At 41.4% G+C, this 11,556-nt stretch overlaps 2 protein-coding genes across 2 annotated transcripts; both read right to left on the bottom strand.

Moving 5' to 3' along the window:
• Positions 1-411: 411 nt before the first annotated feature.
• On the bottom strand, positions 412-2,151 carry LOC109967976 (glutathione-specific gamma-glutamylcyclotransferase 1-like). The gene is made up of 3 exons (XM_020613931.1): positions 1,597-2,151; positions 1,356-1,391; positions 412-1,091 (listed from the first exon to the last, which is right to left on the bottom strand). Exons 1-3 carry the CDS (start codon positions 1,864-1,866, stop codon positions 723-725), a joined length of 675 nt encoding a protein of 224 aa, XP_020469587.1. The 5' UTR covers positions 1,867-2,151; the 3' UTR covers positions 412-722.
• Positions 2,152-2,926: 775 nt separating this feature from the next.
• Positions 2,927-9,454, bottom strand: LOC109967954 (delta-like protein 4). The gene is made up of 11 exons (XM_020613886.1): positions 9,036-9,454; positions 8,697-8,948; positions 8,179-8,236; positions 7,384-7,647; positions 6,675-6,735; positions 6,168-6,298; positions 5,885-6,054; positions 5,405-5,624; positions 4,584-5,301; positions 4,364-4,472; positions 2,927-4,253 (listed from the first exon to the last, which is right to left on the bottom strand). Exons 1-11 carry the CDS (start codon positions 9,087-9,089, stop codon positions 4,248-4,250), a joined length of 2,043 nt encoding a protein of 680 aa, XP_020469542.1. The 5' UTR covers positions 9,090-9,454; the 3' UTR covers positions 2,927-4,247.
• Between the last annotated feature and the right edge of the window lie 2,102 nt (positions 9,455-11,556).

The raw sequence follows: 11,556 nt of genomic DNA, 5'->3' as shown, positions 1-11,556 counted from the left end.
CTTTACACTGGGTAGATATGTCAATATGCATCTTATCAAAATAACAACAAATGAAATAGCTTACTTGTTTGTTAATCACTTTAAATGCATGTAATTGACTCTGACATATTCAACGTAATGGAGTCCATTCACGTCTCTCTGATCCAAACCAGATTTTAAAGTAAAGTTTTATGAGTTTGAGCAAAGCTTGGCTGCACAACTGGAATGTTAATAGATGGACCCACTACTGTGGCTGGTAAGAGGTTAAAGACCCTGGCAACATGGAAGAAAATGTTTTTATAGCCTGCTTGCTGCAACACAAACTCAAGAACTGCACAGAATTCCACAAAATGTTTTCTAGAACAATATACAATACATTGTAAATGCACAAACAATGTCTAAAAGCTCAGGGAGCTGTACAGTTAGTTGTTTTTATTAAATACATTTTACACAGTTGACAGTGGAAAAATGTCAAAGTGAGAAGGTCAAAAGTAAAGTGCTGAGTAACATGAGACTCTCTTTAAGTTGTGTTACAGCCTGAAACCCATTAACTGCTGAAAATGTCACCACTATTTATTTTCCTTGAAACCAAATCAGATATTTCGTTTTTAAGTACCAAGTCCCCTTAAACATGTGCTGCAAGAGTTCATCTTTTTATCTAGTATAATAACATTTTCATGTTACAGAGTGTTTTATGTTGTCTCATATATTTCCCAGCAGAAGGGATTTTTGGTCTGGATGTTTCATCCACGGAAAATGTTCAAAACCTCCGCTTCAATAGAGAAGAGGTGCTCGTCCTCCTCCCCTGGACAGTAGAGCCTCATGAAATCCGCCAGACGGACCAGGTATTCAATGTTGCGGCCTGCGTTACCGTGACAGATGGCGATCTGAGCAGCGATCTCCTTGTCCGAAGCCGGTCCGAGGTAGGTAGGGTTGTCAGAGGTAGCGATGTAGACAAGGACCCACAGGGAGCCCTTGCCCTTCTCCATAGGCACGAACTCAACCCTCTCTGTTATGTAGCCCCCCAGCACAACCTCTCTCATGTTCAGGTACTGGAGGGACTCTTCAATCTGCGAGTCCGTCACTTCATAGGCCACTCCCCAAGTGCAAGCCTGAGAGGAGAACAGGTAAAGGACAGGAGCTAGCATCATTTGGTAGCGGCAACTGTGTACGTGTTTGTTACAGTATATATGTCAAGTACAACATATGGGAAAATTCAATCAAGTAACGTGCCAACACAGATAAGTGATCACTGAAAAAACGTAGAAAAAAATCATCTGGACCTGATTTTAGGTAGAAGACGTTTCACCTCTCATACAGTATATAGGCCTAGTATTAACACTGACTGGTTAGTTTCAGAGGAAGGACACACATACCTCTGGATCCTCCACTAGGGTGACCACCCTGCCTGGCTGTAAAGAGCATGGACACAGTGAGAACAGGACTACTCAGCATATCACACATTAACAACAAATTTGATACTTTAATAAAATATACCACAAACAGATGAATTAATAGACTAACTACCAAAATGCTCAAAGGGATGAGAAAATGTTTGAATGGGAGAATATAATAGTAAATTATTGTTTCAGAGGCACGTGTAGTTACAAATCTCACCTTTCCCTTGTTCCCGCGATAAAATTCATCTCCATGCCAGAAGCGCCTTTTGTATCCTTTAATGAAGCCGATTTTTCTCCTTTTGTAAGTAAAATCTGGTTTCCACACTAAGGAGCCATATCCAAATATCCACAGACTGCTCGTTCTTTCTATTAAATCTTGATGTTTCATTTTATCACTTGACTGTTTGAGAAATGAGACAATGACGTTTGTGCTGTCTCTATCACCTGTAGCGGTTCTCGGGTATCTGGTTTTTACCCCCCTATACATTCCAAAAGATCTTACTGTCACTATTATAAAGTGCTAAAACAAGATGATCTACCTAAATCTGATGCAGTCCTGTACACAGCTTAGCGTCCGTTATCATACCCAGTTTCGTCAAAACATCATCTGGAAGTGTAACCGTTGATTAGTCCGTTTCTCACCTCTGGGAAAACAAACGTGTATTTGTTGATCAGTAGGTCAGAGCGAGGCGGTCGCGTGCAGGGGGCGGGTGGATAAACCAATCAGAGTCATTTTAGTCCAACACTTCATACCGGTATGATCTCATCAGGGGAAACATGATGAAGATACAAGAAGTGTAGCGTTGTGGAAACAGTGGGTTAGAGTTCGACTTGCTTTGTTTCAAACGATATTTCTGTATTTCTTTTAACAATTGCCGTTTTTATTTTTTCACATCATGGTCAGGGGCACATAGCCTATCATTGTATTACTTAAAATGCAGGAATATTGTATCCTTGAGTCTTAAACAATCAATGACAGGCCAGCAGGTGATCACATTACCATTAGAAAGCTGGAGCTATTTGATCTGTGCTTTAAGCCTTTTAGTTGTTCTGCACAGGGCGCAGTGGTTAGCACCGTTGCCTCACAGCAAGAAGGCTCCGGGTTCGGGCCCCGCCCGGGACCTTTCTGTGTGGAGTTTGCATGTTCTCTCCGCTTGCGTGGGTTCTCTCCGGGTACTCCGGCTTCCAAAGACATGCAGGTTAGGTTGATTGGTGTGTCATCATTTTTTAAGTTTCTCTGCCTCTGATCTCACGCCGACCTGTCCAGGGTGTACCCCGCCTCTCGCCCGCAGCTGGCTGGGATTGGCTCCAGCCCCCCGTGACCCCGTTTGGGACTAGGTGGTATAGAAAATGGATGTATGGATGGACGATCTCACGCCATCCCCTCCTTATTTCAGCTTTCAGTGGGAGCATAAGAGATCATTACTATCATATGTAGTCTTTAGCGCTATACACCTAGCAGCTCTATTTTTCCAAATATAATATCTAAAAATACAACAGCACTTCAGAAAGGCACTTAAGAAGAAGGACCACAAGGACTCTTTATTTTCACATACAGATTTTTAAAAAATATGTCACTTTCAGTATTTCCTTACATTATTGCCAATTAAAAGATTGTCCACTGTCTGATTGCTAGCACACTGAGTTCACATTACACTGACACGGATGTTGTGGACATTAGACATCGTTAGAAATGCCAGGCCTAATATTATAGACAATGAAGCCATCTCCACACCAGTTGACACAAATATATATATATTTTTAAATGAATAACATTTAAATTAGGATTTCTGTTTGACCACATGTACACTCAACCACTTGAAGACCAACAGACAAACTGTGTACCAGATATGTATTAATTGATTCTTTTTATAGCACAAAATAAAATAAAACAAAACACCAACACTTCAAAAATAAATTCATCTTTTTGAGGCATCAACCTAAAAACAGATGTACAAATCATATTTCTAATCTTAACATATAAATATACAGTATATACAAAATAATCTTATAAAACAGAAAGAGAAAGATCAGTGCTTCATATTCTTAAATTACTAATGGAATACTAATCTTGTAAAATAACATTATTGGTTTGTAATTTCCTTTGAAGGCATCCTTGGTAAGATAGTCTCTTTGTGTATTTCTTTATTTAGAGTGACCTTGCATAAGGTAAAGCAAGGCCTTTTCATGAGTTTCCCTGCATGGCACTATAGCATAGCATTGTTTTGATTTTTTGTGCAAAGGAATCAAGATAAGGCGGGGCACAAAGTTTTTTTTTGAAACACATATATAAGGCTTTGTGGTCTAGGTTGTATACATTCTTTATAAAATAGGATTAGATTTACAAAACCGATTACCCAAAATATCTTTCAAAAATGAACCGTTTTCAGTAGTTTTTGTCCCTTTTTGATGTAGCACAATGCTGATTTTTGTTTGCATAGCACATTGCGGGTCACAAAAAGTAGAAAAGGCTAGCTCCATCCACAGATATATTGGCAGTAAGTTGTTTTACTGATTGTGGGTTACTGCAGTGAAGTGGAGAGGAGGACAACAAGATAGTCCTCTGCTTCTAATCAACACGCAGGCATATACATGTCGGCCCGTTGCCACTGGATGAACTTGGGCAGAGCAAGCAAGGGTTTGAGTCAAAATCACCCACAAGTGAGATTTGCTCATTATTTCTTGCAGTCTCTTTCAGTCATTACATTCTCACAAGGTTTAGTAGTTCTATTGCATATGAAGAGCACACCGGCTCCATCCAGTTATCAAGTTTTTAAGAGCAGCAACTTGCATTTAAATAAATCCCAGTCTCTTCACACTTGTAAACAGTCCACCAGAAATCCAATGTTGATGATGAAAAATATCTTATTATACCTGGAGGAAAAAGACAGAAGTACTCGGTGACTGCTTCAGCAATAAATCTAATATCTGAAATAACAAAAAAGGAGGTGCTGTTTCTAGTTAATATTAAAGCTCCTGCTTACCTCAGTTGCAATGATGCATTCATTTTTCTCTTCTTGTATTACAAAGACAGACTGGTACACCGAATCTCTGGAAGAACATGTTGTTGATATCCTACACTCTGGCCTTTTACTGTTAAATGAAAGTACTAAGTGTCATTTAATGAGATCATAAATGTATTAAAATACTACCACATACCATACATAATACAACAGATCATTTAATCTTTCCATGTGCACTTACCTGTACATTCTACTCAAATGCTTTTTGTCTTCTATTGTCTTTTCACAGTTTTCATCTTTGTCCAGAAGGGACAGTTCATCCTTGTACCCCTTGGAGGTTTTGAAGTCCAGGTGGAAATGGTTGATGTGTTTGTGATTAGACTTTTCCCTGGGACAGTCCACCTCCAAATCAATCTTTTTATTGGTGTTTTTCAACTCTACAGTAGAGATGAGGTTCTCCTTCTGAAAGTCAACCTTGGAAATGTTGTTCATCATCTCAGAGTCTTGCTCTTTGCTTCTCTGCTTCTTGACTTGACGTATTACCACCACTACCATCCAGAAAAGCACCAGAACAGCCACCAGGCCTACTCCTAAGCTGATGCCTGCCAAGCTCATTTTGTCACTTGAGGTGTTGTCTAAAGGCACGTCACTAGCCTGGCAATGGGGACCACTGTAATGGGTAGGGCACATGCAAGTAGGTTGGCCTTTGGCTCCGGTGGTGCAGGTCCCTCCATTCAGGCAGGGCTGAGAGGCACAGCGGTCTGTGGGCTTGTCACAGTGGCGGCCTGTGTAGCCTGGAGGGCAGGTGCAGGTATAATCATTGATGCGGTCTATGCAGGTGGAGCCGTTTGCACAGGGGGCCCCAGCACACTCATTGATGTTGATCTCACAGCGCAGCCCTGTGAAGCCTAAGCGACAGCTGCACTGTCGGAGGTTACCATGGATCACACAATGTCCACCTGTGCAAAACAAACAAACAAAAATAAACAGGTGTGTTTAATGTTATTTTTAACACAAATAAACCAAAAGGGAAGAATTATCTTTGACAGAATGATATATTACCATTTGTACATTGCAGTGAGGTACATTTATCCACTTTCTTCTCACAGTTGCGTCCAGTGTATCCTGCTGGACACTCACATATGTAACTATGCCCATTTTCCCTTTCTCTGCACTTCCCACCATGAAAGCATGGTGTATCTGCACAAGTCAGCATCTTGTGCTCACAGTATGTCCCTTCAAACCCCGGTGGGCATACACACTCATAGCCATTGTCAGAGTCCTGCAGGGGAAAAGACATAAAGTTTATCAAAAAGCTCCCTGTCAGATGTTTTTTTTATCATATCCTGTTCACGACTGCCCCAACGAACCCCATTATCCTTAGTCTGAATTCTATTTACAGTACACAGTCTGTGAACTGGGACATCTACTGACTTGACAATCGATAGCATCCTCCCTGACTACCAGACAGACTGAGGCAAAAACAAAAACAGGAAAGCACGTGTTGTAGGAAAGGAGAGAGAGAGAAACTTCTGGACTCACTAGGCAGTGGCCTTTGTTTTGACAAGGCTGGCTATCGCACTCCCTGACCTCTGAGTCACAGTTAACCCCGGTGAAGCCTGGCAGGCATGTGCAGGTGTAGCTGCCATGGCCCGTGTTCATACACGTAGCCCCATTGGTGCAGGGTTTGTGATGGGTGCAGTAGTTCAGATCTGTAAACAAACAGTTGGAAACATTCTAAATGGAACCAAAAAGAAGCATCACACTGAACCTTTTAGTTTTCTTATTTTGACCCCTCCCCCAAGACGTAGGCGTAGTTACACACCTTGGTCACAAAAGATGCCTCCCCAGCCTTCTTTGCAGGTGCACTCCCACTTCTCTATACAGGTACCATGTTTACAGGAGGGATGGAGTTTACACACATCACAAAAGAGGCCCTGCCAGCCCTCTCTGCATCTGTTCACATATACAGTAAACAGTACAGCATTTGTGTTGGCTCACACACACACTGATTAACACTCATGTTGTGCCATGTCTCACAACAACTCAAAAGCCTCCTGACAGAGAGAAAATCTAATGAAAGAATACAGTATTTACACATAGTTTTCTTTTTATATTTTAGCATTATATTACTTAAAAAAATTAAAAGGAAAAATGCACCCTAAAAAACTGTTGTAGAAGCTTTTCTTCTTGTTTTACATAATAAGTTCATGCATATCAGTACTCAAATCACTGTAAATGCGGATCATTGTGCTTTGGCAGTTTGTAGATCCCATGATGCCACTGAACAAAGCCGAACATTTATTTAGACAGTTAACAAATGAATACTCACTTGCACTCTCCAGGTAATGTGCAGTTTCCATTCCTTTCATTGCAGCCCTCAAGACAGATGGCTGTAAAAAAGAAAAAGAAAGAAACAAGCTGTAATCACGGCTTTTATCACCTTTACATATTTTTTCTTAGCACAATAAAACCTGTTACCTGGTCATAACAAAGGGAAAGCAGAATTTGCTGCGCCTCTATGTGACATTGATTTTACATGGGTTTATAGTGTTGACGGACTGGTTAGTGCGGAGCAGATGCTTGTTCTCAAAAAAGCAGGACAGCTGCCCCTTTGTTATCGGTGGGCAGTTCGAGTCCCGTGTGCAGCTGCTGCTTTGCACCACCGCAACAACAGAGTCCGCAATTTAGTGGCGCGTGGCGGGCGATAATGCCGCGATTAACCCCGGCGCGTGCTGCTGGCCGACCACCGCCCGGAGAGCAGTGTGTTCAAATGGCACCTTAATAGCTCCTCTCTGCCTCACACCCAGAAACACGCACACACCCGTGGCCATGTAACAGTGTAGACAACAAAGCCCAACTCAGTAGTAGCTTTTGTTTTCTCAAATTTACAATGCAATAGGTGCACGTCGCATCTTATTTTAAGAACATCACTGCTGAATAGCATACAACAAAATCTAGCCTACCAAAATAAAGGCCTACAAAGTACCCCGTGTCCCTTTTCCTAAACAAAGAAAAGTAGGGTCTTTGTTCTTGCTTACGTTCTTGGCAGTATTCTCCCTTCCATCCAGGTAGACAGGCTATTTGCCCGTCAGTCTTGCAGGTGTAGTGGCCAAAATGGTCGTCTCTCGGCGCGCATATTTTGGAACAAGTGTGGCCGTAGTAATTTTCTTTGCAGATGAACCGGTATGAGTACCTTAGCTCCGTCTGCGCCCCGCTCTGTACATCCGGAGACCACTCATGCCCTATTCCCAACTGTTGTTGGATGGCAAAAGAACTAATCAAGAATTCAGGGTTGGTGGTATCTGTGAATTAAAAAAAAAACACAGCAGGCATATAAATATAGGTTTAAAGCAGAAACATTTGCAGAGTTGGTTATGTTACAGTATCTTATGATGTTTTTGATACATCTAACAATTATTTATTTAGTGATTTGTCACACAATCTGTACAGTAGCTCCCTCTTCCCTTCACATGTGAACATCTTTGTTATGAAGGACCTAACATAAAGGGTGTAAAATCCAGGAAAAGGCTACCATGGGAATTTTTGGCAAGGCCTCGTATTCTCATCTGAGCCACTTTCCCATGCTGACCAAAAATAAAACAAGGGAAGTGCAATTGTGTTGGAGGGATCTGATTGTAAAGATCCGTTAGTGACTCATAAGGCGTCCTAAAAAAGCCGTATCCATCATGCTGAAAATGCCAGATTAATTTGTCAGCACTGTAACAGGTTCTGTGGGGGTTATTTCATTAAAATGCGTGATAGGTGCTTAGTCGAGAGGGCTACACACGGCAGATCTCCCTCTAGTGGAGAGCAGACGGTGTACATCTCCTCACCTCCAGGTAGCTCCGCGGCAGGAGAATGCCAGGCTTCAATAACTAATGAGAAAGCACCCTGTGGGGACACATTAATGAACAGACGTTACCAGAAATAGAAAATAAATAAATGGCATGACTTTTGTTTCATAAAAAATCTGATGCAAGGGTCCTGGAAAGAGTTCCAACATTATTAACATAAATACTTTTCACTTTATCTCAATAAGAAAATGGTGTCATAGTTCCACGGACTATATTCTTTCTTTATGCAAACAGGGATGACGTTTTAAATGACATTCAAAAAGTGTATTTCCGTGGTATTTATATACATATGACATCCCAGTGCAGTGGTTGGCGTTATTTTTATGTAGTCTAGATCATAAACAAGCTATTAACTATTTTCTCAGCAAATGTACTTTACAAGGTCATTTTTTGTCTCATCGCTTCAGTTAACTGCTGGGAAACGCTTATTGATTTGGTGTGTGCATAATTGTAGTGTGTTATTCCATTAGTACGCACGGCAGAACAGGTGCTCTTACCGGCCAGGTGACGTTGAGCGGCAGACGCAGCCTGGCGTCCTGCTGGATGCTGAAGGAGTCGGTGCCCAAGACAGGTGTGGTGACTTTGCCAAATATACATTTTCCAGGGGACACCACCGTCTGGAAGTTCTTCAGACAAACCGTGAAATAAGTTCTGCAGCCGGTCATGCTGCAACTAAGTCCATTTGCCAGCAAACCTTTCCTATTTTGAAAGTGATGTAGATCTAGCTCGAACACACCTGATCCCAGAACCTAAAAGGACACAAACAGTCAGCACAGAAACATGACACAACGTTTTTTTTTTCAGGTGAATTCCTAACTGGAAAGATAAAAACATACCTGAGTAAATAATGTTATAACTAATGCGAGAGTAGAAGTTAACCAAATGGCCATCCTTTAGAGTTTGGTGTGCGTATCCTTAAAAAAATCAGTTTGTCCTCCCGCAAAAAGGTCCTATTCCAAGAGATCGCGAAAACGGAGTGATGACAAATAAAGTGATCGGAATGAATGTAATCCTTCTTCCAAAGCCTGTAGGACAAGATCCAGCTCCACAATCCGTATCCAGAAGAAGTTAGAAAAGACCAAGTTATCCAGGGCTAGAGATTAGACTAATATCAGTAACGTCAATATCCACAAGTGAGTCATTCTGCGGTCTTTATGTTGCCCATCCATCGTGCCGGTCAGATGTTGTTCGAGTTTGCTGTGCTAATGCGAGACGTGTGCTGCCAACAGGGATGCGCGCGTCTGGCGGAGCATCAGCGCTAGCGACTCCCAGTGAAGGACGTTTGACGTCCTTCCCAGTTTATATATCGCAGTGTACTGTCATTCCAGACACCGTGCATCAGTAAACACCGCCCACTTTCATCCCTACCTTCTTTTTGCTTGGAATATCATCAACATAAGAGTTGGAGGAGATCGTATTGAAACGCAGATTTCTAAGAGTGATTAGCAGATTGTGAATTTCTAAACAAAACAAAGATTTGTAGTAATTTACTATAATATTATAAAGTATAGAAAACCTATAGGTCGACAATGTCAGTAAATTCACAGCTTGATATCAGAAATAATGGAAAATCTTGAAAAACACTAGGCTGTGGGAAATTCAAGTCACTTTTAAGGGCCTGAACGCACCATGTGCCGTTTTGCCCCTTGTTTTTTGTGTTTATTTTAGATAAAGAAGACTGAGAGGAGGAACTCCACAGCTGTATGATAATGGCCTCACATTGCAAACACATTGTGGCACTCATAAATCACCCGAGGAAGCCGCTTTTTTTTTACTAGCGCATTAACCAAAAAAGGGGCCCTCCTTAATATGAAGGTTTGAGATTAATATCAATGTATGGTAATTGTGTTTCATGGTAGAATTGACTCTTTTTAAATAATTGTCCCATTATCATTTAGAAAATTTGCTAGCCTTTGTACACATATACATAGAGGGAGGAGGAGTTGCAAGTTTCTGTTCATTATGTTGAAGGAAGAAACCATAACAAGCGCAAGCACCCAACTCTTCACACACCTTAACATCATGGTTCATATTGCCCTCAATAGAAAGCACATTTGTATAAAGCCAAAATTGTATCCTACATGCAATTTCATTGAATTGACTTCCACTAGAACCAGTAGAAAAATTATTTTCCTTTCAAGTGTGTAATTGTTCCAAAAGGGAAAAGAAATATTAATTCAAAATTGTATATAAATGCTGTTGTGCAAATAAATTCAACTACCATATACATTTTTATCACATGTAAACTCGTGCTGGGCACTGGCATTGTTATCTTTATCACCCCTGCAGCAGACCAATTGCCTGGGAGGATTTACAGTGAGGGAACAGGATTTAGGAATTGTTCCCCAGCCCTGAAGGTGTCTAGCTGAACAGCTCTCCTGCTGAGATGACTTCATCTTCAAGCCTTCATCTCTGACTTATAGGTTTGAGGTTCCACCTCTATAGAGACAATGGACTATTGAATGTGGAGCAGTGTGAGTAAGAGGCCGGACATCTCAGAGCTCTGCTGTACTGAAGAATTTGGCATTCCCACCATTGACTCACACAGATCCTGGAGAGGATCGATGCAACCCTGTACTTCTGCTTTGTTTTCTGTATAAAATGATTTTAAGTCACTTATCAAGGCATCTCACTGGTTTATATGGACTCAAGAGCACCATCAACCTATAGAGTAATGGTTCTCCTGCCTTCCCTTCATAAACATCCATACACTCCAATATTTGATGGACCGTTCCCAACTGTACCTCAAGCTACGACTGTAAAGCTTTGTACTGGGCTAAACAAGCAGTGATGCTTGATTGGAACTTCCTGGCACACTATGAGGGAAAACACTGGCTTGGCTCAGATATGGAGAAGCTCCTTTCTGTGTATGTCCTCACCAGACTTTCCTAATGCTAATCTTAATATCATGACAAATTAATCTCTTGACTTTATTACTCCTTTTATTTTATATTTGTGTATATAACTAGACATAAACCTGGCTTGAATTAATAATTCATTTTAGTTCTTAGCTGTATTGGTCATTTATTCTGGGTTATGTTGTCAGGGCCGCTTGGCGGCCGCTGCCTCTCCTCCGTCTTTCTCTCCTCTACTCTCTCTATCATGTGGGCTCTGCACCTCAGCTGTGTTGCATTCCAGTTATTAGCAACTGATTGGTCAATGCACACAGCTAGGGTGCATCTCGATGATTACCTTCGCCTCCTTATATAAACCTCTTGCAGACGCTCCGTCTTTGCTGGAACATTAACATAGTAATGCGGACTGTACATGTTGGTAGAATGCTACGCTGACAGACAATGTGTGTTTTGGCTTGACTCTACCACACTACCTACGAGCTACGCAAATTCCCACTACACC

This window comes from Monopterus albus, unplaced genomic scaffold, assembly GCF_001952655.1.
Source record: "Monopterus albus unplaced genomic scaffold, M_albus_1.0 scaffold140.1, whole genome shotgun sequence".
Taxonomy (NCBI): Eukaryota; Metazoa; Chordata; class Actinopteri; order Synbranchiformes; family Synbranchidae; genus Monopterus; species Monopterus albus.
The sequence above is the reverse complement of the archived record's forward strand: the minus strand, read 5'-3'. Positions and strand labels throughout refer to the sequence as shown.

What these genes read in the sequence shown, in the direction of transcription:
- LOC109967976 (XM_020613931.1), bottom strand. Translation starts at nt 1,866, where the DNA reads ATGTATAGGGGGGTAAAAACCAGATACCCGAGAACCGCTACAGGTGAT. An exon ending in ATCGCGGGAACAAGGGAAAG is followed by an intron (nt 1,392 to 1,596) that starts GTGAGATTTGTA and finishes TGCTCTTTACAG; the next exon opens with CCAGGCAGGGTGGTCACCCT. An exon ending in CCCTAGTGGAGGATCCAGAG is followed by an intron (nt 1,092 to 1,355) that starts GTATGTGTGTCC and finishes TTCTCCTCTCAG; the next exon opens with GCTTGCACTTGGGGAGTGGC.
- LOC109967954 (XM_020613886.1), bottom strand. Translation starts at nt 9,089, where the DNA reads ATGGCCATTTGGTTAACTTCTACTCTCGCATTAGTTATAACATTATTT. An exon ending in TTATAACATTATTTACTCAG is followed by an intron (nt 8,949 to 9,035) that starts GTATGTTTTTAT and finishes GTGTCCTTTTAG; the next exon opens with GTTCTGGGATCAGGTGTGTT. An exon ending in AGGCATCTTTTGTGACCAAG is followed by an intron (nt 6,055 to 6,167) that starts GTGTGTAACTAC and finishes GTTTGTTTACAG; the next exon opens with ATCTGAACTACTGCACCCAT.